This window comes from Bufo gargarizans, chromosome 3, assembly GCF_014858855.1.
Source record: "Bufo gargarizans isolate SCDJY-AF-19 chromosome 3, ASM1485885v1, whole genome shotgun sequence".
Classification (NCBI taxonomy): domain Eukaryota; kingdom Metazoa; phylum Chordata; class Amphibia; order Anura; family Bufonidae; genus Bufo; species Bufo gargarizans.
In genome coordinates, this window is record NC_058082.1 from 276946133 (window position 1) to 276972548 (window position 26416).

At 43.5% G+C, this 26416-nt stretch overlaps 1 protein-coding gene across 2 annotated transcripts in view; it reads left to right on the forward strand.

Annotated features, from left to right (window-relative positions):
* Positions 1-26416, forward strand: part of VPS53 (VPS53 subunit of GARP complex) — a 148747-nt gene that overhangs the window by 83977 nt on the left and 38354 nt on the right. For both annotated transcript variants that reach the window (XM_044286498.1, XM_044286499.1), the window contains 4 exons: positions 2785-3027; positions 9122-9269; positions 10630-10712; positions 12296-12374. In XM_044286498.1, coding sequence (XP_044142433.1) covers positions 2785-3027; positions 9122-9269; positions 10630-10712; positions 12296-12374 — 553 coding nt within the window. The remainder of the gene's footprint in view (positions 1-2784; positions 3028-9121; positions 9270-10629; positions 10713-12295; positions 12375-26416) is intronic.

Consider the following 26416-nt stretch of genomic DNA (forward strand, 5'->3'; position numbering starts at 1 on the left):
ATATGAAATGTGGAAAACTGTGTGTTTTTATTTAAATGCAGATGGGGAGACTGATTTCTTTCCACAAGAGTTAAGTTGTTTTTTTAACGTCTGTGGAAAATGAATGCATTAAGTTCATGCTTGCTCAGCAGGGTGGAAAATTACTGGCCCATTATTTTTAAGCCTTTATTTTTCATAGCAAGAGGGTGCGCTACTTTGATTTCAGAAAAACATAAGTAAGGCATTGTTCAGTTTCGTTCGCGGATTCTTTATTTTTAGCAAAATAACAGTAGCAAATACCAGTTTAGAATTAATAACAGAAAGCCCCATGATGTGTCTGCCTGCCGCTACACAAACACCACATCAGATGTAGACATTGACAGTGCTATGAGATGTCGTCCTTGACACATTGCATTTGGGCAGTCACATACCATTATATACAATGCACATTACTAACATGCCGCAGTGTGACCGATATTTACGTTGGATGCCGTTATTCAGCAACAGTATAAGGGAGAGTTCACACTTTAGTTGTTGTGTCCCAAAACCAGGTGCGGGTCAAAAACACCAGCACAGGTGTGGATCTTTCCATTGTACCTTATGTCTGTGTAGGCTTCACTACTGGTTTTGACTCAGAATAACTGATGGAAATAACTGACGTGTGAACTGGGCCTTAGCCTTAGGCCCCTTTTAAATAGGCGAGAATTAAGCGCAGGTGCAATGCTTGAGGTGAACGCATTGCACGTAGTGAGCGCGGTGACGTCAGTGCAGGTCCTTCTGAATGAAGATAGAAGATACTTCTATCTTCATTCAGCAGGACCTGCGCTGACGTCACAACGCTCACCACGTGGTGAGCGCGATTACGTCACCAAAGGTGCTGAAAGGAGACTATGCCGGCTGCGCGATCAAGTGGATGAGGTGAGGTATGTTTTTGTTATTTTTTTAACCCATAATTGACATTATACTTTGCATTCTGTATTAAAGAATGCTATTATTTTCCATTATAACCATGTTATAATGGAAAATAATAAAATCCACAGAACACCAAACCCGAACTTCAGTGAAGAAGTCCGGGTTCGGGTCTGGGTACCACATCCAGTTTTTTTCTCACGCGCGTGCAAAACACATTTCACTCACGTAGAAAAGACTAAACATCGGACCGCAATCACAGACAAAACCAACTGCAATTGTGTGCCTACTCGCAATGCACCCTGAATGCATCCGGCCCTCGCCCGCGATGCCCGTGTGAAGGGGGCCTAAAGGTTATAAAACTACTTTCACACCGCAGTATTTTGCATCGGCATTTGTCGGGTAAAACCAGGAGTGATACCAAAATGGTAAAGATTTGCAAATTTTCTCAATATAAATTTCTTCTATGTATCGTATGATTCACTCCTGGTTTGGGCCTAAAAGTACAGATGCAAAATGCTAACCAAAATACTTCCAAAAATGGATAGAGCCTGGAAACCCCTTTTAGATATATATGGGGTAATTTATCTAACTGGTGTAAAGTAGGTCTGGCTTAGTTGCCCAAAGCAACCAATCAGATTCTTCCTTTCATTTTTGACAGCTCCTTTGGAAAATGAAAGGGGGAATCTGATTGGTTGCTATTAGCAACTACACCAGTTCTACTTTACACAAGTTTTATAAATAACCCCAATAATCTTGAATGTGAAATTCTACACAGATCTTCATGGTGTTGATTCAGCAAGGTGCTAGAAACCTTACTTCCAAGTGACATGACTTTAGAACTAATGGGTGGGGGAGGCAGGTGCTACATCTGGGATGGAGAAGAGCATCGCTGCTACAACTACTTAGAGGAGGCGAGGAAGCTCTGGGAGACCTCTGGGAGAAAAGAGGTGGGTACCACTGCTTTCACTGGATCAAAATAAGTGACCCAACGTTTTGTCCAGGGTCTCTGTCACCAGATAGGACGGCATAAAACTGGTGACAGGATATGCCATGAAAGCACTCTGCTATTTTTGGAACTCTTTTTTAGAAATGAATGGAGGGCAACCGCGCATGTGCAGCTGCTCGCCGCTCACTTTGGGGTCCCGTTCTGAACATAGGTGGGACCCTCACCTATCTGACATTGGTGGTATGTTCTAGCGATATGCCACCAATGTCTCAGATGAGACAATGCCTTTAACCCTAAAAAGTAATCGAAAGGCTAATGTTAAAGGCACATTTTCTTATCTGAAATACAAGGGACCGTGTCATGCTGTATTACCTTTCTTTTTCATTATAAGTGATATATGTAAAACAGATGTCCACAGTAGTTTTACAGGAAAACGCCTCTCGTCATTCATTTAGAAGCCAGTAAAATGAATGTGATTTCCTTTGCTACTGGCACATTTTAGTAGAAATGTTTCAGCCAGGTACGTGTGATACGAATGTGGTTTGGATTCAGATGGTTCTTTTTTTTTTAAATACAAGAATGCGTAAAATAGCTGCTATCTAGAACTGTTGCTGCTCTGGAGAATGGATTTTGAGAACTTTTAAATGCTTCGTAAATGTACTACCACCTTCCTCATCAGTAAAATGCGTTTTGGTAGTTGCGAATATTTGAATGATTAGGGAGTAGGGATGAGTGAACTTCTGTTTTCAGTTCGGTGTACAAGGTTCGGGTTATCTAAGACTCCCGTTATGGATTCCACTACCACGGACCATAAGTTATAGATAACCTGAACCTTGTACGCCAAACTGGAAAACAGAAGTTTTCCTATTAGGGAGCTGAGTAGCGTTAGCTAGTTGTGCTTTATTTAATGGCATCTATCCTAACTATATGATGTTTTGTGCCCGTAGGAACCTAGGTGAATTAATTGATCGATTTGTCGGAGATTTTAAGGCTCAGGGTCCACCAAAATCGACTTCTGAAGATGCAGGGGCTGTTCTCCCGAGCTGTGCTGACCTGTTTGTCTACTATAAAAAGTGCATGGTGCAGTGCTCCCAGCTCAGCACTGGGGAGCCAATGATTGCTCTCACCACTATATTCCAGAAGTACCTGCGAGAATACGCATGGAAGATCCTGTCCGGTAACCTGCCCAAGTAAGTTCATGCCAATTATATTTTAGATTTAATAAACCAGAATATTGAAGTTAATATACTTCCCTGTTTTTCTTAAGCTCTGAAGTGAATTCTGCTGGAGTAAGTTATGTTCTTGATCCGGTTCTGATTTAGAGTAATACGTACTTGCTCTAAACCTCAGTCTGTGTTGAATTAACAGTAAAGCATTCTAGTTTAACAAGCATTAAAAGTGTAAAAACGCTGTGCATGTGCAGAACGCTTTCATCTGTGGTATGCAAATATAGTCCTTTGTTTGCTGGCCTTAAAGGCCTCTAATCAAGACAACCCCTTTTTTCAGTTGAACCTCTTGTAGCTGGAGGGGTAATATCCTATTACATGCTTGACATTACCAAGAATGGCTGACCGTGCAATACATGGCAGGGCCTGCAACGCCCTCAGCTCTGGCTGCTAGCGGTGGTACCTGCCCATGACATGCATGTGCCCTAAAGGGCAAGTATTTGTGAGGCATCCTTTTTTTTATGTAAATACTATTGCTATCTATCGACAGTAAGCTAATTCAGACATTTATCCTCAAAAAATGTTAACATGTGGGTACCTTCCCGACATACATAGCACACAGTCTGTGGGGCCTCCGATAATGACCAATGGTAATTTTTTTGTTCTCCCCAACTTATATAGAATTGTTCATTACAGACAGGTAACTTATTCCAGTTTTGCATTCATCCTAAAGATAGGTCATTTAACTGACGGAATCCCTGCCGATCAGCTGTTTGAGGAGGGGGACGCTGCAGCCCCTTCCTATTCCAATGTCGTTGCGTTCATCTGTCACATGGCCTGATGATGGGTAATGAATATCTTACTCCCAGAGAACCCCTTTAAGGGTGATTAGAGTCAGAGGGTATTTATGCACTGTAATTCTACATTCCAAATAACTTTAGTCTAATCGGAGGTCCTCCAGAAGACCGCAGCAGCAATAGCTCTCAGGCTCGGCTCTTAGACCTTATCCGTATCTGTTTTTGAGGTCCGCAAAACACGGCTGTGTACATCCCTCATTTCCCTTTACAAATGCCTATTTTTGTCCTCAAAAAGAACAAGAATAGGACCTTGTTTGTTTTTTTGCGGGGCGGCCAAACGGACATGAATGCGAACCGAAAATATGGTCAAGTGCATGGATCCTAACTATAGGAACGGCAGATTAATTTCATGAAATGTTTTAGTTACTACACTAAACTTTTTGAGTGGTCCCCATAAGTGGAACCAATTTTGGAGGGCTCCACTATGATGATAAGTTTGGTATTCACTGGCCTAGCCGGTCGTTGACTGTAAAACCTGTGGAAAATAACCCATACTATTCTTATTTGGGAGGGAGTCTTCTTGCCTTACACGTGAGATGTAGTGACGGCAGTGGTGAGTGTTTCATATGTTTGTTTCTTTTTGTCGGTTTTGTTGGCAGCTTAGCATTTCACAAGTCTGGGTTGTCAGACACTCTGACAGCATGCTCCTTCTAGGTGTTACAAGCTACAGACACAAAGTAGTCGTGTGTCACCTTATAAATGTCTCACCGCTCAGCTGGCTTGTAAATTCCCCACATATAACAGTGCGGTAAGGAAGTCGTCTGTTCTCCTGCACACATGTGATGTCTGTTGCTAAATGTAGTAGTAGTCGCGCAGTCCAATAAATCGTTGCTCTGGTAAGACGAGGGAGGGTGGGGACTATTGGGCTAGTTGGAAAGATGCAGGCTTCTTTTTAACTTTCAACAAGAGACCAGTGGATTCCTTTCCACTGAGAAACTCCAAAAATGTATTTTTTTTCTCCGGGACTGAAAAAGGCATACCTGGACTATGGTCTCTGCCGCCGCCTTAATAACATCTGCCGCTTCCGAAACAAATATGCCCTCGACGTGAGACGAAGAAAGAGGCTACTCTGTCATCTGTAAAAATAAGACCATGGGTTGTTTAGACATAAAGAGGGAGGAAATGACTGGTTGGGTTTGTGACTGTCGAAATCTACCTGTTAGGGCTCATGCACATGAACGTATTTTCTTTCCATTCCGTTTTTGCGGATTGTTTGTAGAACCATTCATTTCAATAGGTCTGCAAAAAACAAAAAACTGTTACAACAAGTTAAAGTTACTCTGTTAAACAAGTTACTCTGTGTGCATTCCATTTTCGTATGTCTGTTCCGCAAAGGAAGTTGAACATGTCCTATTATTGTCCGCATCACAGACAAGGATAGTACTGTTCTATTAGGGGACAGCTGTTCTGTTCCGCAAAATACAGAATGCACACAGACATCATCCATATTTTTTGCGGACCGCAAAATACATAAGTCGTGTGCATGAGCCCTTAGGCCCTTACCGGATGAATTATCAGCAGCATCAGGACACAATGGCAGAAGTTTTATAGGCTGGTTTTAGTCTGTGGTCCGCTGACGTCAGATGTACCACATTTTCAGGGGGCGCATGCATCTTAATAATTGTTGCGTATCCCTAGCCATCCATGCGCCAGTTCTGAAATCTACGTCACCTAGAAGCTGGCATAGATTTCAGGTATAATTTATGCTACTTTTCTGGCGTAAATTATAATAAATGTGTAGGGCTGCCTAGGTCCCACCCCCTCTTGCATACACTTAGCCCACTTTACAAAAGTGCCGAGCACAGCCCGAAACATGGCTTGCACAAAAATTTGCAGCTTTTTGCCCCCATTTTTCCGAAATAAATCTCCCTCATTAACCCTTTCCTGATGCAGCGATTTTCAGTTTTTGCGTTTTTTGCTCCCTGCGTTCTCAGGGCCATAACTTTTTAATGTATTTTTCTTGCTTTTTAATACTGGAAAAATAAAAACCACACCATGCTGATCGCGGCACCTGAATGAAGGCAGCGGGATGCGGTTTCCGATTAGAGCTCTCACAGTGAAATTGTGGGGCTCTGATCAGTTGCCATGGCAGCCTGGACACTTCTGAAGCAATCCAGGCCTGCCAGTGCATTCTCCATGCTGAGCTCTGCACTAGGCACAGCTCACAATGGAGTGAGTAAAAATACTATTCGCCGTAATAGATCTCTATTAGGGTCAACAGGAGAGGGGATTAAAAGATCCCATGTACTAGGCCCCTATGGGGGCTTAAAGTTATATATGAAAAAAAAAAGTAAAAAAAACCCCACCAATATATTAAAAGTTTGAACCACCCCCCCTTTCCCAATTTTACATATAAAAATATATAAACAATAAAAAAAATTAACATATTGGGCATCACCCCATCCGGAAACGTCTGAACTATTAAAATATTTAAAATAAATTCCTGTGTGGTGAACACTGTAACAGAAAAAAAAAAAAAACACACAATTTGCCTTTTTTTTTCATCTTGTGTCCCCCCCCCAAAAATGTAATAACTGTGATTAAAACATCATACATACTACAAAAATTGTATCAATAAGAACTACAGTTTTACGCAAAAAATACGGTAAGCCCTTATACAGCTCTGTAGACTAAACATTTTTTTTTTTTTTTTTTTACTGTTTTCTAATACAAGACATGATAAATTAAATGGTGGCATTAAAAAATGCATCTTGTCCCACAAAAAATAAGCACTCCTATAGCTGCAAATGGAAAAAAAATAAAAAATTATGGCTATTGGAACATGGTGAGGAAAAGTCTAAAATGAAAAGAGGTCCGGTCTTTAAGGGGTTAAAAGTAAGTTAGTAAAGCCACTAAGCCGTTCAATAAAATGTGTCTGTATATTGCCACCTGCTCTTTGTTCTTTTCCTCATTTCTCCATCCATCTCACTGAGATGGTCATACGCACTCATTTTAAACCTGTCACCAGCCATATGTTCTGGTAGAAGCTGTGGCAGTTACAGGAAGAGAGCTGCAGAAGAAAGGCCAACACCCTTAACAAAGGACACACCCAGCCTGGAATAAATCGGAACCATGATCTACATGCTGGTCCACTGCCGAACCGCATTGTGTATGGGTAGCCTAACAGTTTGTAGTATATCTCAGGGCTCATGCACACGAACGTGGGCCAGCCTTGCCTGTGCTGTGGACCGCAAATTGCAGTGCGCTACATTTTTTTGCAGTGCGGAGGCACAGACAGAAAACTTTACAGCAGATGTTCCTTAACCCCTTCCCAACATATGACGTCATAGGACGTCATGGTGGAAAGTGTCTTGCCTCATTTTGATGTACTATTACGTCATGGTGATCGGGCGGGCACTCAAGCGCCCAATCACTGCAGGGGCCTGGCAGTCCGTGATAGCCGGGCCCCTGCTGTATCTGCTGGCATCGCTGTAAAAGGTCACTGTTAGGCTACTTTCACACTTGCGTTCAGAGCGGATCCGTCTGGGATCTGCACAGACGGATCCGCTCCTATAATGCAGACGATGGGATCCGTTCAGAACGGATCCGTCTGCATTATATTTTCGAAAAAATTCTAAGTGTGAAAGTTGCTCAGACGGCTCCGTCCAGACTTTACATTGAAAGTCAATGGGAGACGGATCTGTTTGAAATTGAGCCATATTGTGTCAACTTTAAACGGATCCGTCCCCATTGACTTACATTGTAAGTCTGGACGGATCCGTTTGCCTCCGCACGGCCAGGCGGAGCAGAGGACAGACGGTGCCAGACTGATGCATTCTGAGCGGATCCGCATCCACTCAGAATGCATTCGGGCTGTACGGATGCGTTCGGGGCCGCTTGTGAGAGCCTTCAAACGGAACTCACAAGCAGAGCCCCGAACGCTAGTGTGAAAGTAGCCTTAAGGGAGCGGTGTACTGTGGAGGTCACTGTCAAGAGAGTGGGGTGCTGTGAAACTCACTGTTAAAGGGGCGGGCTGCTATTACGGTCAAAGTTAAGGGGATGGGCTGCTGTGGAGGTCCCATTTTAAAGGGGCAAGGCACTGTGGGGGGGGGGGGGGTCAGTGTTAAGGGGTGGTGGACTATGGAATTCACTGTTAGAGGGGCGGGGTACTGTAGAGGTCACTGTTATGGGGGATACTGTCGATATCTTTTAACAACAGATAAACATTAAATGAAATAGATGAAATATACCAGTGTGAAGCTGGGTCTTTCTGCTAATATATATATATATATATACACACACACACACACTGTATGTGGCCCCTGTCTTCTAATTTATTTTTCCCATTTGGCACAATGCTGCTGGACCATAGGGATTAGCAACCTCAGGCACTCCAGCTGTTCAGAAACTGCAACTCCCAGAATGCTCTATTCACTTCTATGGGATATTTTCATGCTGGGAGTTATAGTTTCACAGCAGCTAGAGTGCTGAAGGTTGCTGATCCCTGCTGTAGTTTGTAGGATTATATATCTCATGCGTTTTCTGAGAGCATCAAGCAAGGGAATGTTTTGAAAGTATACTTCCTAAAAATGTTTTCTGGTTTTCTATACAGTAGTATCTTTTAACATGTATGTGTCTATGGAATGGGCCAGAAAGTGTGTTAAAAATGCTGACCCACACAGAAGTGGTTGACGATTGCAACGCTATCTGACAGTGCTTCATTGTAAGTGCTGTTACGTTCAGTATGCCATCGAAATCACAGACGTATCTGGAAAAGAACTAATGTCACATGTACAAGGGATATGTCTGATGGCAGATCACTGAGCATCACCCTCTTTGTTTTGGGAATTAATTATTTGGAGCTCCGCCTCCTTCGGGCGTATCTTTCATTTTAGGGGATAAATTGAAAAGAATTTGGACCCCCCCCCCCCCTCCCCCTAAATTCCTATTACGGCTGGATAGCTCAAAAGGCACAAATTCAGAATATGTAATTTGTATCTTTCTACTGGCATTCCCCTACATTAAGGGTTCATGACCTGAAGCATGTAGGAGTCCCTCAATATATCGTGGAGTTTAGAAGTCCTCTCATTATACATGAATATACAGCGCATGGACCCTTTATTTGGGTTTCAATCCAAGCAACATGGTTCTTAGACCTTGAGTACTGAAGTGGACTCGAATTCAGTGGAAGTTCTATCTTCTAAGGTTATTTAACCCTTTTAGTGTAGGACCTTTGACTGTGGTTTTTCTTAACATTATGAATATTTATTAGATCTCTTGCTGGAAGTTCAGTATAATTAATTGGCCCCTTTTCTCACTAGAACCAGCAGCAGTAGTACTGGACTCACGATCAGTAGTCTTCTCAAGGAAAAAGAAGGCTCTGAAGTCTCCAAGTTCACCACAGAAGAACTTTGCTTAATCTGCAGTATTCTGAGTACAGCGGAGTACTGTCTGGCTACCACACAACAGGTGCACACATTGAATACAGTATCTTTTGTATGTGATACTTTGGTTTTACACCTATTATGTTTGGGACTAAGGATGAGCGAACCTGTGGAAGTTCGGGTTCACTTTATTATTTTCTGTTATCACATAGTTATATTGAAAAATAATAGCATTCTTAAGACAGAATGCAAAAGAATATGGCCATTTAGGGGTTAAATATTTTTTATAAAAAAAACCTCTCCTCATCCACTTGATCGCGATGCAGCAGTCTCTTCTATCTTCATTCAGCAGGACCTGCGAGGTGCGCAATGAGTTGTTTTGGGGGGGTTGGGGGGTTAACCCGTAAGTGGACATATTCTTTTGCATTCTGTCTTAAGAATGCTTTTATTTTCCGATATAACCATGTTATAACGGAAAATAATAAAATCACCCAAACCGGGACTTCATTTGCAAAGTTCGGTATGAACCTGAACTTTGCAGTTGGGGTTCACTCATCCCTATTTGGGACTATTACTTTGCTACTTGGAAAACGTAGAACAGCTTAAAGGGGTTGTCCAATTTCTTGTTAAGGTTGATCATTGTGTTTGTAAGATGATTATGTGAAACCTAATAATATAGCTTATGTTGATTTGCTGCTCCCTTTTCTATATTTCATAAGCTATGCCCCCTTGTTGGCAAAGACTTTTGTGCCTTTCACAGGTCCTGTCTATATAATGGTTGCTGATGGAGGGTCATGTGACCAGACAAATCACTTTCTCCCCCGCTCAAATACACTGCACCCGCCACTTGCTCTGGCGATGTTGTGGTGTGTGAAATGCTGGCCCTCCTATGACCCTCTTGTGTAAAATAATAAAGATAAATGTCATAAAAATAATAAAATGTAATTTAATAAAATTAAGTAAAAAGATATACCTTATATACAAACAAATTATTTAACTCTGGCCTTAAAGGGGTTATCCAATTTCTGAAACAGCCCCCCCATGTGCCGGGCCCCTCACAGGTAATATACTTATCCCCGCTCTGTCGCTGCTGCTTCTCCCTGTACACGAATGAAAACATCTGGTGTCGGGGAGAGTAGCCAATGGCAGACGGGGACAAGCCTATCTAGCATCGCACCCCCCGTCCCTGCCTGCTATTGGCTGCTCCCTTCACCCCCCCCCCCCCCCCCCGAGATGTTTTCATCAGTGTACAGGGAGAAGCATCAGTGACAGAGCGGGATAAGTATATTACCTGTGAGGGGCCCATTACATAGGGGGCTGTTTCAGAAATTGGATAACCCCTTTAAAGTGGCCGAAACAACATGGTTATGACTTTTTTTTTTTTTTTTTATATATAACTATAATTGCTATTATAATGTTGACTTCTTGTGTATTTTTCTTTATAGCTTGAAGAGAAGCTGAAAGAAAAAGTAGATGTGACACTCACAGAAAGGATAAATCTAACCGGAGAGATGGATACTTTCAGCACGTAAGCTTGACTTTATTTTCTTGGTATATTGTCCACCACTGAAGATACGGTTACATGTAAGGCTACTTTCACACTAGCGTTCATAGGTCCGTTCGTGAGCTCCGTTTGAAGGAGCTCACGAGCGGACCTGAACGCCTCCGTCCAGCCCTGATGCAGTCTGAATGGAGCGGATCCGCTCAGATTGCATCAGTCTGGCGGCGTTCAGCCTCCGCTCCGCTCGTCCTTAGAATATTGTGCAGAAGACTGAATCGAGACAGGCCCATAGACTTCTATTCTAGCCCGTCTCCTGCTCTGAGGAGAGACAGAGCATATGTATGTTCTTGTCTCTCTTCGGTCTAGTGATCCGTTGGGGTCTCGGGGCTCAGTTTTCAAAACTTTTGATATGTCTTTATGACATATTTAAAGTTACACCAAAACTAAGTGGAGTCTGATGAAGTGATGGTATATCGCTAGTATCTGCCATTACTTCATGATCGGCGAGGGGCCAACCTCAGGCACCCACACTGATCCTGAGAAAGAAGGTGATTCAGTTCCATGGCCCGTTCATGGTTTTTCACAGTTTTTTACTTGAATTGAGCTGTGCTGCAGTTTTCTTGCACAGGAGGTAGTCAGCTGCTGCTGTGTAGGAGAAGGACTGCGGAGACACCGCAAAACAGAAACCCCTTCATTCAGTGGGGGAGCCAGAGGTCAGAATCTCTTCTGATTTTTATACAGTTAGGAGTTTAGGACATATCCTAGTGATATGCCTTCATTTTATGAGCTTAGAGTACCCCTTTAACATAAATGATGTGATTATATAGGTTGTTTCCTTTTAAGAAAACCGCTTTTGAAATTAATCTGTGTGGCCAGCTAAAATTGTTCTGCTTATTGCTATTGTTGTGGCTATTGTTCTGCTGTGTCTTGAGGTATGCGTATTCCAATGCAGAAGATCACCTTGAAGGGGTTGTCTGATTTCATGATATTGATGATCTATCCTCAGGATAGGTCATCAGTATCAGATGGTGGGGTCCAAGTCCCTTGTCCACATCGATCAGCAGCAGGGAATGAAGTACATTATAGAGGCGGTGCAGTGTAGACACCTCGTCCTCTCCTATTCAAGTCAATGAAATGAAGAGCTGCACCCCGCTACAAAGTAGATGTGCAGGTAAACACTGAAGAGGACACAGTTCTTGCAGTAGGGGACAGGAGTCAGACCCCTGCCAATGTGATATTGATCATCGTATAGGTAATCGATGTCATGAAACCGGGCAACCCCGTTAAGATGTATTAAGCACATAATTGATGAGCAACTTGCAAAAATCCTAAAGCATTTGGTGCTTTTTTAACAGTATCTAGTTCAAAAACGCACTGTTTTAGTTTCTATAAAAAAAAAAGTCTTTGAAAAATATGTTAAAATTACAGATAAAGTGGTTTTAAATCAAATGCTTAATGAAATGTGCCAATCCGCATCATAAATTTACATCAGTGCTTGAATATTGCCGTGTGCGATTTGGAATTTCAGGCCAAGCAGCTCATCAGATTTTTTATTTTTTTATTTTTTTGGATACTTACAGAGAACCTAAACTGTGTTTTTGTGCTTGTAGAGTAATATCGAACAGCATTCAGCTTCTTGTACAAGATCTAGACTCCGCTTGTGATCCAGCGCTGACTGCTATGAGCAAGGTATGCACGTGTGGGATTTTGCTCCTCAGCTTATGCTCACCAAGGAAATGGCTTTAGACATGTGGAGAACCCTGGTGACACTGGGGCCATACAGTTCTGTGAAAAAGTGTTTGCCCCCACACGATTTCTTTTATTTCTGCTGATAAGTCATAATTAAATGATAATCCAACTAATTTTAATATAAGATAAAGACAATACGCGTTGACTCAAAATGCACTTTTTAAATGATCCTTTCATTTATTGAAGATAAAGATTTCTTCAAAATCAACATCACCCATGTGAACAGGGCTCCCAAAGCCCAATAATTGGTTGTGCCAACCTTGGCTTGCCTACAATGAATCTTTTACATGGCTGTGGAGGGATTCTGACTCACTCTTCTTTGCAGGATCCTTTTACTTCATGTACATTACAGAGTTTCTGAGCATGAACTGAGAGTTTAACGTCTTGCCGTAGCAGTTCAGTGGAATTCAAATCAGGTCTTTGACTTTGCCACTACAGAACCTTGAAGGGGTTGTCCATGGTTTTAAGATTGATGGCCCATCCTTCAAATTGGTCAGATATTTTTAAGTGTAAAGGCCTCCCCTAAAATGAGCAGCAGAGAGGGAGAAGAGGTTGTAAATGGCTAATAATAGTGTGAAGAGGGGGAAAGCATCCTACTCTTAACTGTTGCCCTATCTTAAAGCTTGTACTCTATCACAGTGTAGGTAGGAAGGAAAAGCACCAGGCAGTCTGAAAAGTTTGGGGTCAATCCCATAGGCTGTGTATTAGTGTAAAGGGAGGAGACTCTGCAGGGAGGAAGGGGGTCACACTCCCTCTCAGCATTTGTATCTGTCGGCACAAGAAAAAATAGATCTCTTATGAGGTGTAGAAGAGTAGTTAAGTCCAGGAATGAAGCTGAGCTTGTGTATGAGAGCTAGTGATGGCATCATCATCCTGAGCATACAGATTCAGCATGGATTACTGAGAGGGACACACCCACATGAGATAAGTATGAAGATAGGACCAGGTTGCAAACTGAATATCTGGGAGTCTGAAAATGAAGTATTCAATACTGCAGACTGATAATTACTACAGCGTTTATCGGTGTCCATAGCTGTGACATTAAAAATGGTTGCTATATTTAATGATATTGAATCTCCATGTATTGAGGGGAAAAGATTGAAATGGCCAGTTTATTAAACTCCTCCAAGTTAACAAAGTTTTGTCGTTAAGACAATCATGGAAAAGAAAAGCTGTGCATTTCATGCTCAACTGCATTATATAAAGCGTTAAGATTCTTTTCCACTATAAGAAGCCAATGTTTTTCTCTGCCGTTTGCCAAATACGTTTCTGTAGTCAGTGTGTGTCCTCCTCATACTTGCATAAGCTTGTAGCTCCTTCACACCGATCACTCAGACTCTGATCTGGTATAGAGAGATATAAAAGATAGCACTTTATATGAACCATAAAATAAATATAGAATCTGTCGTCATCAATACAATCATGGTCTAATTGATTGGAAAGTTCCTTGTCACTACACTAATATATCAGAAATATGTGTAGTGTGGTACGATGGCATGTACTGATGTCTTTCTCTCATGTAGTCAGCCATACAGAAGAGTTCCAGATTAACTCATTTGTGAGTAGAGAAGTCTAGTTGGATGCCTGCTTTTTGCTTGCACTGAAAACAACTTAAAAACTTTTAACTTAAAGGGAACCTGTCTCCACAAAATGCAGGAAGCATGTTATAGGGCGGAAGGAGCTGAGAAGATTGATATATATAATTTTGCAGGAAAACGTGTAATTTATGCATTTAAACCCTCTGCTCTTTCTATGCTTAGCAGTGATGTGGGTGGTCCTGCTCGGTGACTGACAGCTAACTGTGCATACAGAGAAGGCGGTCAATTACTGAGGAGGACCACCCACGCGACTCATGCATTAAAAGAGCGGAGGTTTAAATGCATAAGTTACAAGATTTGCCTGCAGATTCAACTGCATTTTGTGGTGATAGGTTCCCTTTAAAGGAAATCTGTCACCACATACCTCCATAGTAATCCAAGTGCAGTGTCAGATGGGTGCAGGTCTTCTGATTCAAACACTGGTTCCCCCATCCCGATCATTGCCTGCATTCCTGAGAAATCAGTGATTTTGTGATATGCAGATGAGCTACTTGGTGCAATGAATTAGGGTATTTCTTTTTCATAGAAAGCCCTGCTCCTTATTGACGACCCCCTCCCCCTGCCAGCTTTGAGTGATATGGCCAGACAGGGGAGATGTAATCTAACTTGGCCCTGTCTTCTTGCACATGCATTGGCTCTTTGGGAACTGACGCACACACAGTACAGCCCTGATGCTTGTAAGGGCTGAACAGTACCAACTTCTGCCCTGGCAAACATCAGGGCTGTACTGTGTGTGCCTATTCCCGAAGCGCCAACACACATGTGAGAAGAGAGAGCCAGGTGAGATTTCATCTCCCCTGCCTAGAGCTTGAATCGGGAAACCTGCGCACATCTGACACTCCACTTGGATTACTATGAGGTGATGGTTTCCCTTTAAAATGAGCCAAAACAATAAAGAAATAGTCACCAGATAAAAGGGTGCAGTGAAAATTACTTCTACAAATTCTTGCAAAGCAGCTACTACAGCAAGCAGGGGCAGACTTGGCATTTCTAGGGCCCTAGTTGCACTGCTAAGTCCCACTCCCATTGTACAGCTAAGCCCTAACCCCATCAGCCGGATAAACTCCACCCACATCGCTCGCTAAACCCCAATCTCAGCTTAGCAGTACAGCTTGGGCACTTATGCTACTGCTCTACAGCTGGGAAGGGCCTGCACATGTGGTGTGTCCTCCAGTAGTTTTTTTTTTTTCAGCCAACTGTTTGTGACTAGCAAGAACCCCCTCCCCCCCCCCCCCTCCTCCTCAGCATGGTGGTAAGGTCCGGTCCGTCACCTATATAATTCCATACATTGAATGAGAAGATCACTGTGTATCCTTTTCTGCATCTAATAACCATTATCCCTTTTGCATATAAATAACAGATATGTAACCAACCATAAAATATGTACATTTATACTTTATTACAGAGAGACCCAGTAAGCTTGTGGCAAAGTGAGATTCAAATAAAAAGTGGCCTGCTGTAGCTGATGGTGAAATAAAATCATGACCGTTGACCAGCTTTGCTTCAGGTCAATTACATAGAGCCCTACACTCTTTCATAAGAGACTTGTATATGTATGTTAGCCATTACACACATGATTAATATGCATATGCTAGTCACTTATGAAAGCGTGTATGGCTCTATGTAACTGATCTGTATAGCAAAATCAGCATCAGAGTAAATGCCATACTCAAATCCTTTAATTTCTTTGTTGCTTCATACCCTCTCGGCTAATGGCTCTGTGACAAGGCCAACCACCCGAGGTGACAGAGAACATCCTTGTCTTTTTCCTTTGACATAATATTACTTCTGTGTATACACGTGGGTTGATCCTTTTAAAGGATGGATTTCAATGTAAGAATTTTTCTCCCAATCCAAAAGCTTTTAGGACTTCAAATCACCATGCTGCAAATCAAATACGCCTCTAGTAATAGTTTTGCCCCTGTGGTCAGACCCCACTTGTAAGCTCAAAAACAATCTTATTAGATTAGTCTCCGTTGTTTTAGCATAAAACCAGTTTGGTCATTTCTCAGGGGGCATGTCATTTTGGCTGCAGCTCTACCTGTCACAGCTCGGGGCATGTGCTTTCTCAGAAGTCATGTCCTTTCTGCTGCAGCTCTCCCTGTCACAGCTCGGGGCATGTCCTATCTGAGAAGTCATGTCCATTCTGCTATAGCTCTCTGCCTGTCACAGCTCAGGGCATGTCCTTTCTCAGAAGTCATGTCCTTTCTGCTGCAGCTCTACCTGTCACAGCTCGGGGCATGTGCTTTCTCCGAAGTCATGTCCTTTCTGCTGCAGCTCTACCTGTCACAGCTCGGGGTATGTGCTTTCTCAGAAGTCATGTCCTTTCTGCTGCAGCTCTACCTGTCACAGCTCTGCGCATGTGCTTTCTCAGAAGTCATGTCCTTTCTGCTGTAGCTCTCTCCCTGTCACAGCTCAGGGCATGTCCTTTCTCAGAAGTCATGTCCTTTCTGCTGCAGCTCTACCTGTCACAGCTCGGGGCATGTGCTTTCTCAGAAGTCATGTCCTTTCTGCTGCAGCTCTACCTGTCACAGCTCGGGGCATGTGCTTTCTCAGAAGTCATGTCCTTTCTGCTGCAGCTCTACCTGTCACAGCTCGGGGCATGTGCTTTCTCAGAAGTCATGTCCTTTCTGCTGCAGCTCTACCTGTCACAGCTCGGGGCATGTGCTTTCTCAGAAGTCATGTCCTTTCTGCTGCAGCTCTACCTGTCACAGCTCGGGGCATGTCCTTTCTCAGAAGTCATGTCCTTTCTGCTGTAGCTCGCTCCCTGTCACAGCTCGGGGCATGTCCTTTCTCAGAAGTCATGTCCTTTCTGCTGTAGCTCGCTCCCTGTCACAGCTCAGGGCATGTCCTTTCTCAGAAGTAATGTCCTTTCTGCTGTAGCTCTCTCCCTGTCACAGCTCGGGGCATGTGCTTTCTCAGAAGTCATGTCCTTTCTGCTGTAGCTCTCTCCCTGTCACAGCTCAGGGCATGTGCTTTCTCAGAAGTCATGTCCTTTCTGCTGTAGCTCTGTCCCGATCACAGCAGAGGGGGCATGTGCTTTCTGCTACACCTCTGTCCCTGTAACTCTAACAGCCTCTAACAATAGAGACAATTGGTTACAGTTAAATAATGGAACTGAGTATGTGCGACCACCTTCAAGTCAATGCATCTAAACTGCCATACCAAGCACAGCCGCTGTATGATGTACGGTGCTGTGCTTGGAAAGCTGCTGGGACACAGCTAATTGGCGGGGATAGGTCATCATTTTCTTTTCCTGTATAAAGCCTCATGCAGACGTCCGTGGAACACGGTCCGTGAGATACCGAACTGGCATTGGAGGAGTGCACTCATGCAATGCCAGTCTGGTATCTCACAGACCGTGTTCCACGGACGTCTGCATGAGGCTTGACACCTTTAAATTCTTTTTTTAAAGAAGTGGAGCTCAGAATGGACCTCGCCTACATCTCTGTGTTGTTTTATATAAAGGTGGAGATAAAACAGGTTATTGCAGAAATAATGCTTGCAAAAAATGACAGCCAGACAAAGTCATGTCACCAGTCCCTTTGTAATATGCTTTTTTCTGATATTATTAGTCCCTAGTATCAGTCCAGGCAGGCGGCAGGCAGGCACCTGTGTGCAGACAAATTACAATCAGCAGGTAGTAATTGCAGATGCTGGCTTTTTATTATTATGTATGTTGGATGGAAGCAGTCGAAAACTGCCTGGAATGTGCCCAAGCAAAACACGAGGGGGAAGACGTTTAAGGCCTGATGAGAAAATTTATTCTGACAGGGGCAAAACAGCCACAGCGGAGTTCAGTTTTCCCTTAATGGATTTTCATGCTGCAGCTTCTCTAAGAAGAAACTAAAATCTCACTTCACAGCTATTTTCCAACCACTTTCTGTTGTAGAAAATGGAAAAATGTTTTGGGATTATGAAAATGGGAAAAGAAAGTGACATTAATAGCTGTGTTGTAATCACAGACAATACAAATAATCCCTGTGTGCCGTGGAGACCTGAGATTATTTACTGGCATGGATCTAGTGTGTCATCACATCTTGTTATGACTTTCACATGCATTAAACATAGCTTTTAGGAAAAAGGGTTGATACAGAGCTCCATGCAGTCCCAGTCTCTCTCATATACGTCCTACAGAGATCGATGCCGTCCCTATCTGTCTGCATATGTCCTACCTTTTATTTACAGTGAATTAAAGGGGTTGTCCGAGTTATTTTTTTGTTCTTTCTATGTTCCTAACTGGGCAAATGTAACAGCTTTCCAATTAACTCACTTTATCTCCAGTGGCTGGTTTCTCAGATTTCACTGAGGGTCACATGACCTGTTATGTCAGCTTCTCTCCCTGCTCTGATAAAGTTTGTTTAAAAGCCTGTAAACGAGACATCACTGTGCTTGCTACGCCCCCTTCACTGCCGGCCGTCTGCTCTATCCTAGGATTCTTCTACCGTCATCAATATAAAAATAATTATATTTTTTTCCATTTAGGAATGTATTTTAACAATAAATAAAACCATTTCCATACTTGTGTCATTTTTGGGGGAGGAGTTATGACACGGGACAAATGTGACTATTTAGGTCACTTTTAATGGAAGACCTAAAGAAGCTACATTTTTCAGTTCTTATTCAGACGATACAGGCAATTAAAAACATGGGAGAAATACGTCCCTTGGTCCTCAAAGGGTTAACCCCTTAAGCTGCACAGACTGGCTAGCTGCAGCAGGCAGTGAGGAGACAATTCTGGGCACTGGAGCTGATAGACTAGAGAGAGCATTGCGTAAGAAGGTAGGGGAAAGATCCTGTGTGTATTAGCAGTTTCATTATACAGCTGGTACTTGTAGTTCTACACTTAAAAGTTGCTGTTGAGTCTCCCAGCAGGTACACATATCACTCAGGGCAGCTCTTGTATCCACTCCCTTAGCAGTTTTATTATACAGCTGGGACTTGTAGTTCTACACATACAACATGCTGCTGAGTCTCCCAGCAGGCAGACATGTCACTCAGGGCAGCACTTGTATTCACTACTTAGCAGTGCAGGGGGAGGGGCACAGATTGTTTTTATTGCATGTAAACAAAGGGCCAGAAAAGAACCAGGGAAATAAATATTTTTTTTTTGCATAAAACTTGCTTAGCTTAGTTATATATTGCTGCCCATCAGATTTTTGGACAACCCCTTTAATACAGAAATCAGTGCAGTCCCCATCTGCCTGTATATGTCCTACCTTTATTCACAGTGAATTAATACAGAGATCGGTGTAGTGCCTATCTGCCTGTAACATAGTATATAAGGCCGAAAATAAACATTTGTCCATCCAGTTTGGCCTGTTATCCTGCAAGGAAGGCAAAATAAAACAAAAAAAAAAACGTGTGAGGTAGAAGCCAATTTTCCCCACTTAAGGGGAAAAATAATTCCTTCCTGACTCCAATCAGGCAATTAGAATAACTCAACGACCCCTCTCTCTAGAAGCTATAGCCTGTAATATTATTACACTCCAGAAATACATCCAGGCCCCTCTTGAACTCTTTTAGTGAACTCACCATCACCACCTCTTCAGGCAGAGAGTTCCATAGTCTCACTGCTCTTACCATAAAGAATCCTCTTCTATGTTTGTGTACAAACCTTCTTTCCTCCAGACGCAGAGGATGTCCCCTTGTCACAGTCCTGGGGATAAATAGATGATGGGAGAGATCTCTGTACTGAGCCCTGATATCGTCTTTTTTCTAAAGTGAATAACGCTAATTTTGATAATCTTTCAGGGTACTGCAGTCCCCCCATTCCAGTTATTACTTTAGTTGCCCTCCACTGTACCCTCTCCAGCTCTGCTATGTCTGCCATGTTCACAGGAGACCAGAACTGTACACAGTACTCCATGTGTGGTCTGACTAGTGATTTCTAAAGTGGTAGGACTATGTTCTCATCACAGGCATCTATGCCCCTTTTGATGCAACCCTATTATCTTATTGGCCTTGGCAGCAGCTGCCTGACACTGGTTTTTACAGCTTAGTTTGCTGTTCACTAAAATTCCTAGGTCATAGTGAGGTGGTTATTATGGGGGACTTCAACTATCCAGATATAGACTGGGAAACTGAAACTTGTATATCTCATAAAGGAAACAGGTTCTTGGCAATAACCAAAGACAATTACCTTTCCCAACTGGTTCAGGACCCGACTAGAGGGACGGCCATACTGGACTTAGTATTAACTAATAGACCTGACAGAACAACAGATGTGCAAATGAGTAGCTCCGTACTGTCCCAAGATCATGCCATTCGGACATCCTGAACCATGCGATCCTAATGTTCCATTTTCCTCAGAGAAGACGCCACACACCTCTGGTTCATGTGAACTCAGACCATAAACTGATTTATTGAGGTAAAACAACAGTTTTCATATCCCCCTCCCCAACATGTGAGTGATGACAGTTTTGAATCCCACCCTCTCATGGCAGGTCTTTTCTAAGAGATGAAAACAGAGGGTGGTGATTAATGGTACATACTCAGATTGGGTCACTGTAACTAGTGGGGTACCTCAGGGGTCAGTATTGTGCCTTATTCTCTTCAATATATTTATTAATGATCTTGTAGAAGGCTTGCACAGTAAAATATCAATTTTTGCAGATGACACTAAACTGTGTAAAGTAATTAACACTGAAGAGGACACTATACAGCTACAGATGGATCTGGATAGATTAGAGGCTTGGACAGAGAAGTGGCAGATGAGGTTTAACAGTGACAAATGTAAGGTTATGCACATGGGAAGGAATAATGCAAATCACCCGTACATACTAAATGGTAAAACACTCAGTAACACTGACATGGAAAAGGACCTAGGAATTTTAATAAACAGCAAACTAATCAGTAAAAACCAGTGTCAGGCAGCATCAAAAGGGGCATAGATGCCCGTGATGAGAACATAGTCCTACCACTTTACAAATCACTAGTCAGACTACACATGGAGTACTGTGTACAGTTCTGGGCTCCTGTGAACAAGGCAGACATAGCAGAGCTGGAGAGGGTTCAGAGGAGGGCAACTACAGTACCCTGAAAGAGTATCAACATTAGGGTTATTCACTTTAGAAAAAATATATTAGGAGGCAGTACAGAGATCTCTCCCATCATCTATTTATTCCCAGGATGGTGTCTGTGACGAGGGGACACCCTCTGCGTCTGGAGGAAAGAGGGTTTGTACACAAACATAGAAGAGGATTCTTTATGGTAAGAGCAGTGAGACTATGGAACTCTCTGCCTGAGGAGGTGGTGATGGTGAGTACAATAAAATAATTCAAGAGGGGCTTGGATACATTTCTGGAGTGTAATGATAATACAGGCTATAGCTACTAGAGAGGGGTTTTTGATCCAGGAAGTTATTCTGATTGCTTTATTGGTGTCGGGAAGAAATTTTTCCCCCCTTAAGTGGGGAAAATTAGCTTGTACCTCACAGGGTTTTTTGCCTTCCTCTGGATCAACTTGCAGGATAACAGGCCTTATATACTATGTTACTATGTTTTCCATGTGAGTGTTATCTAGCGTTTTACCATTTAGTATGTACAGGTGACTTGCATTATTCCTTCCCATGTGCATAACCTTACATTTATCTGTGTTCAACCTTATCTGCCCCTTATATGCCCAAGCCTTCAATCTATCCAGATCTATCTGTAGTAGTATACTGTCCTCTTCTGTGTCAATTACTTTACACAGTTTAGTGTCATCTGCAAAAATTGATATTTTACTGTACAAGCCTTCTACAGGATCATTAATCTATTGAAGAGAATAGGGCCCAATACTGACCCCTGAGGTACTCCACTAGTGACAGTGACCCAATCTCAGTATGTACTGTTAATAACCACCCTCTGTTTTCCGTCACTGAGCAAGTTAGGCTACTTTCACACTAGCGTTCAGAGCAGATCCGTCTGAGACGGATCCGCTCATATAATGCAGACGGTGGCTCCGTTCAGCACTGATCCGTCTGCATTATATTGTTAAAATATTTCTAAGTGTGAAAATAGCCTCAGACGGATCCGTCCAGACTTTCAATGTAAAGTCAATGGGGGGTGGATCAGTTTGAAGATTGAGCCATAGTGTGTCATCTTCAAACGGATCCGTCCCCATTGACTTACATTGTAAGTCTGGACGGATCCGCACGGCCAGGCGGACACCCGAACACTGCAAGCAGCGTTCAAGTGTCCTTCTGCTGAGCGGAGCGGAGGCTGAACGCTTCCAGACTGATGCATTCTGAGCGGATCCTCGTCCACTCAGAATGCATTAGTGCTGGACGGAAGCGTTCGGGTCCGCTTGTGAGCCCCTTCAAACGGAGCTCACAAGCGGACACCCGAACGCTAGTGTGAAAGTAGCCTTACTTACCCACATACAGACATTTTCTCCCAGTCCAAGCATTCTCATTTTATATACTAACCTTTTATGCGGTACAGTGTCAAATGCTTTGGAGAAGTCCAGATATACCACATCCATTGATTCGCCGCGGTCAAGTCTAGAACTTACCTCCTCATAGAAAATGATAAAATTTGTTTGACATGACCGATCTCTCATGAAGCCATGCTGATATGGCATTATTTTTATTGAGGTACTCCAAGATAACATCTCTTAGAAAACCTTCAAACAGTTTACCCACAACAGATTTTAAACTTACCAGTCTATAGTTTCCGGGCTCTGGTTTTGGACCCTTTTTTAATATTGGCACCACATTTGCTATACGCCAATCCTGTGGAACACTCCCTGTCAGTATAGAGTCCTTAAATATCAGAAATAAGGGTCTAGCTATGACATTACTTAATGCTCTTAGGATTTGGGGGTGTATGCCATCCGGTCCTGGCAATTTATCTATTTTAATATTTTTAAGACGCTGCTGTACTTCTTCCTGGGTCAGACAGGGCACTTTTAATCTGGAATTAACTTTTACATTCTGCATTTCATCTGACAGTTTATTTTTGTTCAGTGAATACAGTGGATAAAAAAAATATTTAACAGCTTTGCTTTCTCCTCATCGCTCTCTGCAACTATCCCCTCATGACTCTGTAAAGGGCCGACACCTTCAGATTTATACTTTTTACCATTTATATAATTGAAGAACATTTTAGGGTTAGTTTTGCTCTCTTTGGCAATTAATCTCTCGGTCTCTAGTTTGGCTGTACCTCTCACAATTAGATTTTAGGATGCTTTAAAATATCCCATTTTGTGGCTGTATTTTTATTTTTGAGGACTTTTTCCCAGTTAGTTAGGCCTATGGCCTCTTTTAGTTGGCTAAATTTAGCTTTGTTGAAGTTTTTGGTATTTTTGTTCCTCCCTGAAGAAACACTGTTTTGAATGACAATTGAAAGGTTATTACTTTCTTGTCACTATTTCCCAGGTGTCCCCCCGACCTGCACATCTGTTGTTCTGTCAGGTCTATTGGTTAATACTAAGTCCAGTATGGCCATCCCTCTAGTCGGGTCCTGAACCAGTTGGGAAAGGTAATTGTCTTTGGTTATTGACAAGAACCCGTTTCCTTTATTAGATATAAAAGTTTCAGTTTCCCAGTCTATATCTGGGTAGTTGAAGTCCCCCATAATAACCACCTCCTTATGATTTGCTGCCTCGTCGATCTCGTTTAGTAGTAGATTTTCTGTGGACTTTGGTATATTAGGTGGTTTATAGTAAACTCCTATTAATATTTTATTATTGTTTTTGCCTCCATGTATTTCTACCCACAGTGACTCCACGTGTTCATGACCCTCACTTATATCTTCCCGGAGTGTGGGCTTTAACCAGGACTTTACATAAAGGCAGACCCCTCCCCCCTCTCTGGCTCACACATCACTAATTCCAGTTTCCCAGTTTTATTAGTCAGGCTTCTGGCATTAGTATACATACATATTTTGTACCCTACACTTTTCCTTCTGAGCTGTTCTAGTCCCACCTTCCGTTCCTCCCCCAGTCCCAGTACCTTGTCCTAGGTCTCTATCTGCACTATCTTCCCTTCCTATAACGTAATCTCCCCCCCCCCCCCCCACCCCTAGTTTAAACACTCCTCTAACCTTCTAGCCATCTTCTCCCTCAACACAGCTGCCTCTACCCCATTGAGGTGCAGCCCATCCCTACGATAGAGCCTGTAGCCAACAGAGAAGTCAACCCAGTTTTCCAGGAACCAAAACCCCTCCTTTCTACACCAGTTCTTGAGTTACTTGTTAACCTCCCTAATCTCCCGCTGCCTTTCTTGTGTGGTTCGTGGTATCTTTAGTATTTCGGAAAATACTACCTTTGAGGTCCTTGCCCTAAGCTTTTGACCTAAATTCCTAAAATAACTTTTAAGGATGCTCCACCTACCTCTAACTTTGTCATTGGTTCCGATATGGACCATGACCTCTGGATCTTCTCCAGCCCCTCCCAGTAATCTGTCAACCCGATCCGCGATGTGTCAAACTCGAGCGCCAGGAAGACAACACACCGTTCGACGATCCCGGTTTTTGTGACAGATTGCCCTATCTGTACCCCTAATAGAGTCTCCAACTACTATCCGAATTACTACCAGCACTTGTCTGGCCTGCCCTGTTCTCCATGTCCCCTGCTTACTGGAGCTGACATTTCCCTGACTGGCAGAGGAAGTGTCTGGCTGCAGTAGTGCTCTCCCTGAACTGACATCCCCCTCATCTGCCAACCGTGCAAACTTGTTTGGGTGTGTCAGATCAAGGCTAGCCTCCCTGGCACTCTTCCCTCTACCCTGCTTTCTAACTGTTACCCAGCTAGCTACCTCACTTTCCTCGCTACCACCCTACCCCACATCTACCCCATAGTGTCCCTGCTTAGTGAGCAGCAAACTCCATCCATCTGTGGATGGCACTGTTATGGGGTGGGGGATATGTGGATGGCACTGTTATGGGGTGGGGGATATGTGGATGGCACTGTTATGGGGTGGGGGATCTGTGGGTGACCTGTGCCATCCATAGATCACCCCCCCATAACAGTGCCATCCACAGATCATCCCCCCCATAACAGTGCCATCCACAGATCACCCCCCATAAGTGCCATCCACAGATCACCCCCCCATAACAGTGCCATCCACAGATCACCCCCCCCCCCCATAACGGTGCCATCCATAGATCACCCCCCCATAACAGTGCCATCCATAGATCACCCCCCCATAACAGTGCCATCCACAGATCACCCCCCCATAACAGTGCCATCCACAGATCACCCCCCCATAACAGTGCCATCCACAGATCACCCCCCCCCCCATAACAGTGCCATCCACAGATCACCCCCCCCATAACAGTGCCATCCACAGATCACCCCCCCATAACAGTGCCATCCACAGATCACCCCCCATAACAGTGCCATCCACAGATCACCCCCCCATAACAGTGCCATCCACAGATCACCCCCCCCCCCCCCATAACAGTGCCATCCACAGATCACCCCCCCATAACAGTGCCCCCCTCAGATCCCTCCCATAACAGTGCCATCCACAGATCTCCCTCCCATAACAGTGCCATCCACAGATCACCCCCCCATAACAGTGCCATCCACAGATCACCCCCCATAACAGTGCCATCCACAGATCACCCCCCATAACAGTGCAATCCACAGATCACCCCCCCATAACAGTGCCATCCACAGATCACCCCCCCATAACAGTGCCATCCACAGATCACCCCCCCATAACAGTGCCATCCACAGATCACCCCCCCATAACAGTGCCATCCACAGATCACCCCCCCATAACAGTGCCATCCACAGATCACCCCCCCATAACAGTGCCATCCACAGATCACCCCCCCATAACAGTGCCCCCCTCAGATCCCTCACATAACAGTGCCCCCCTCAGATCCCTCACATAACAGTGCCCCCCTCAGATCCCACCCCATAACAGTGCCCCCCTCAGATCCCACCCCATAACAGTGCCCCCCTCAGATCCCACCCCATAACAGTGCCCCCCTCAGATCCCACCCCATAACAGTGCCCCCCTCAGATCCCCTCCCATAACAGTGCCATCCACAGATCCCCTCCCATAACAGTGCAACAGTATCGGTGCCGTCCCGATCTGCCTGTATATGTCTACATTTATTCACAGTGAATTAATACAGAGATCGGTGCCGTCCCTATCTGCCTGTATATATCCTATCTTTATTCACAGGGAATTAATACGGAGATCAGTGCAGTCCCTATCTGCCTGTATATGTCCCATCTTTATTCACAGTGAATTAATACAGAGATCGGTGCCGTCCCTATCTGCCTGTATAGGTCCTAGTTTTACTCTCTGAATTAATATGGGATTCTGTGTATCTGTTCAGATGCAGAACACATTTATCTAATGCACATGTCCTTTACATGATATCGCAGAGTTTTGATGGATGCATTTGCAGAAAGGTATTGCTTAAAGGGGTTTTCTGGGAT